The 4,025-nt window shown below is 46.0% G+C and overlaps 1 protein-coding gene across 1 annotated transcript; it reads left to right on the forward strand.

Moving 5' to 3' along the window:
- Nucleotides 1-347: 347 nt before the first annotated feature.
- On the forward strand, nt 348-2,448 carry LOC140586300 (serine/threonine-protein kinase PLK3-like; the record flags this gene model as incomplete). The annotated part of the gene is made up of 8 exons (XM_072708112.1): nt 348-440; nt 1,016-1,114; nt 1,208-1,324; nt 1,415-1,544; nt 1,711-1,798; nt 1,897-1,992; nt 2,122-2,317; nt 2,413-2,448. Coding segments are annotated over exons 1-8 (855 nt in total), but the record flags the coding sequence as incomplete, so codon positions are not given.
- Between the last annotated feature and the right edge of the window lie 1,577 nt (nt 2,449-4,025).

Here is a 4,025-nt window from a genome sequence, read left to right on the forward strand (position 1 = left end):
CCGGCTTCCTCTCCGCGCGCCATTTACAGCCGCCGCGCGTGGTGTTTTTCCCTCCTTTGGGTTTGGGTACCTGACAGTAAAAGCGTGTCGGATGGCTGATTTAATATTCTCATGAAAACTAGAGGTGTATATTGTGAGTTATTGAAACTGATTTTTTTTTGGTCGAACTAATGCCAATGGGTGTGTTTGCAGAAACGTTTTATTTAATACCTGTCATTTTATGAAGGGAAAAAAAGTTTTTTCATGTTTTCGTTCGAATTTCCGATGCGTTACGTAATTATGGAACGTACCTTGTTCCGTTGCCTAGTTCCTGGACGCCACTTCGTCGGTTTCTGTCTTACTGCAACATGGCTTGTCCTCAGCGGAGACACGAAGTTCCTGAGATCATCTTTGATACCAGAAATGTGCGATTTTACCGCAGACTCGAACTGTTGGGAGAAGTATGTACTATAAAGATACCGTAAATAATTCAGCTTCAATTTGTCTTGTAGAGTAGAGGTCTGCAACGGGGCGGGACGCCCGCGGTACTCGCAGGACGCGGCGCGGGTCTACATTTGACAGTTTCTTGTGCCAGAGCGGGATGAAATATCAGTCCTGCGCAGACCTCTAGTTGAAATAAACACAGAGCCGCGCCACAAATTTCAATGTTTCCCTATATTTCTCTCATTTTGACTGTGAAATGTTTCTATTGAGACTGTTTATATATTTTTTAATTCAGGTCTGTAGCCTAGTTAGATAAAAAAAAAATTTGGTACCTTATTTAATTTTTATAAGCCAAGATATTATAGCATTTAAAATGTGTCCGGTATTTTTGGCACACCCTATACTTCAGCAGCCTTGCTTGCGGGATTCAGCAGGTGGGAGCTGGACAAACCATAACAGATGCGGGCAGGAGCGGGTCGAAATATTACACATTTCTGCGGGATGAAAAATTATTTTTCATAGATTACGGAAAATGGGTAATCAATTACGTATGGCAGAAATTCTTAAATTCTTAATGCACTTGTGTTTTTAGGGAGGTTTTGCCCAATGTTTCAAGATGATGGACATTTTCACTGGAGAGATATTTGCAGTGAAGGTGATTCCGATAAAGCACTCTGATGGAATAAAAGAGGTATGTGGTCTGAATCCTGCTTGAAGTCAGCCCCCTCCACAGTTAAACTGCATTTCCCTTATGCTCATTGTGGTAACACGTCTGACATTTCAGAGTCTCCGAGAAGTGGTGCTGCTGAAGCTGCTGCAACACCAGCATGTTGTTAACTTCTCCCATCATGTAGAAGATGACAAATTCTTGTATATCTTCATGGAGCTGTGCAGTAGGGGGGTGAGCCCAGCTGTTTCTGGCCTTTGCAGACAGTTTGTTAAGGTTAAGACTCTATGTCGACTCACGCCATCCTTTCTTTTCCCATTCCAGTCGATGCTAGACCTCCTTCAGGAACGAGAAATCCTGAGCAAGCCTGAGGTGAGGTTTTACATGAGGCAGCTCATTGGGGCCTTACGACACATCCATGGCAAAGGCATTGTCCACAGGGACCTCAAATTAGGTATGTGTGCCTGCACACGTGATTTGTTTAATTCTTCACATGTTAGTGTTGGCATTTTACATGGCATTTCCTGTGTGGTTTATATGATTGCTGCCTGCTGTTGTATTCTGCAACTGTTTAATGTCTGGTGTTATTAGGTGAAATATTTGAGTCATTGGTCTTTCAGAGAACTTATTATTAACGGAGGCCTTGGAATTAAAAGTGGCCGACTTTGGACTGGCCACCAAGCTGGAGCCACTGGAAAGCAGGCAGAAGTGGGTTCTTTTTCTTAGATTCTCCAGCAAATCTTTCAAATTGCTCATGCAGCAGGCTGAAGCACATGTATACTGTTTTCCTTTTGTGTGTGTTGTAGACGCTTTTGTGGGACGAGAGAGTATGCGGCTCCTGAAGTGTGGAAGATGGAGGGACACGGGCCAGAGTCAGATGTCTGGGCGCTGGGGTGTATCATGTATGTATACCTTCTCAATCGTCCTCACAGTCAGAGCCAGAGTCAAGAATGATATCTGAAATGCACCAATGCAGAATGTTGTTAGATGCAAATGAAGCTCAAATGCCGTTGCTGACTTTCTCGATACAGGTATACGATGCTTGTTGGTGCATACCCCTTTGATGGCGACGCTGAAGAAATCAAGCAGCGTGTCACTAAAGTAGAGTACACTCTACCAAAGTCCCTCTCCTCATCAGCCAAGACATTGATTTCTTGGATCCTACAAAAGAATCCACAGGATCGGCCCACATTGGAGCAAATCCTGAATCATAAGTTCTTCACTAAGGTACATGCAAACTGCTGGTCTGCTGAGTTCAATAGTATTCATGCATCCTGAGGAATTGCTTTGCTCAACCGAAACATCTTAAACTACAACCCTAGGGCTTCACTCCGGAGGAAATTCCATCAAACAGCTACCACAAGGTGCCAAGATTCAGAGCAGTGAAACGCGTAAAGCACTTCTTCGTCAGGCTGTTCCGCCGCATATTTGGACAAAGGAGACCCAAAGGTAAGTAAGCTCCTTCAACACAAACCTTGCTAGTCTAGTATCTCTCAGTTCATCAGGCTCAGATACCTGATTTTCCCATGTTTTCTTGCAGATATGCCCCACTGTGAATTCAAAATGAAAACCAGCGGCCCTTTCGTCTACAGCAGGGCTGTCCTAACTTTTTTTAGTGAGGGCCACATACAGAAAAATATTCCGAGGGCTGGGCCAACTTACTAGATATAAGCTATGTATGGGGACGCTCGTCGCTAATGGCTGCCTCGCTCTGCTCGTCCGCGCGTCCCATCCGCCTTTTTGCCCTTTAGTCTGTCCCCTTGTCACTCTCCCGTTCGCAATTTCGCACGATTTCGGCGCTTGCCCTGTTATTCCTCCTGATGGCTGCTAATCAGCGTAGACCTCGCCCAGCCCTTTCCAGCCCGGAGAAGAAAGTTCCCCGCTCTGATGGCGGCGTTACTGAGGAGGCCCTTTCCTCTCTCCTGGCTCCCTTTCTCGCGGAAATGAAGAACTTCGTTTCCGAACAGGTGAACTCGCTAAAAGGCACGCTTCAGCAACACCATTCGGAGCTCCGCGCTGACCTGAACTCGCTGAGGGCAGACTTTAAATCCATACAAAAAGAAGTCGCCTCAGTGAAGGCTGTGACCGATTGGCACTCCAGGGAGCTGGCTGATTTTAATAAGGCTCTGCTTTCCCTGGATAACAAAATCACGGAGATTGAGGACCGCAGCCGTCGCCTCAATCTTAAAGTGGTTGGGATTAAGCTAGGGCGCGAAGGGGGCGATATGCGGTCTTTCCTTAATAAGCTCTGGCCGGCTATTTTCCCCCATCTTCCCAATTTCCAGCCAGCCATTGACCGTGCCCACAGGCTGTACGGCCGGTCCGAAACCTCTTCTCGCCCCTATAAGCCAGTTATTTTATTTTATTATTAATGTACTGTTATGTGATGTTTTTTTTTTTTTTTTTTTTGTTTTTTGCTTCTACTACTATATTAATTGGACGTCTGCTGTACTGCTGTTGCCCGGTTCGCTGACGGTTACTCCCATTTGCCGTTTTTTCCTGCTCTGTACACGGGGCAGCTAGCAGTGGCACGGGGTCAGTTTTATTTTACTTCCGTTGCTGTTACTCAGAAGGCGGTGGGGATGTGTGCGCGCAGTTAGTGTGTTTTGCGGCTTGGCTTCGGACGCCACGTGCGCGCAGTTTCCGACATCGGTCGGAGGGGGCGGGAGGGTAGATGTTCTGGACCTGGCAGCAGAACCATTTACCTTTCTATTGTGTTTAATGTTGCTGCTGCGTTGCCGGTCTGGAGCATGGGTTTGGGGAATTTTTGTGTTTGTTTGGGGGGGTGGGAAGGGGGTTTTCCCTGAGACACACTTCCTAAAGTTACGGTTGACCGACCAGGGCATTCAGCCTCTGGTGCATGCCTGGCATATTGAGACTTTTATTTATTTTTATTTTTAATTTTTTTATTTTTTCCTTGTTTACACCTTACTGT

The sequence above is a fragment of the Paramormyrops kingsleyae genome, unplaced genomic scaffold, assembly GCF_048594095.1.
Source record: "Paramormyrops kingsleyae isolate MSU_618 unplaced genomic scaffold, PKINGS_0.4 ups38, whole genome shotgun sequence".
Taxonomy (NCBI): domain Eukaryota; kingdom Metazoa; phylum Chordata; class Actinopteri; order Osteoglossiformes; family Mormyridae; genus Paramormyrops; species Paramormyrops kingsleyae.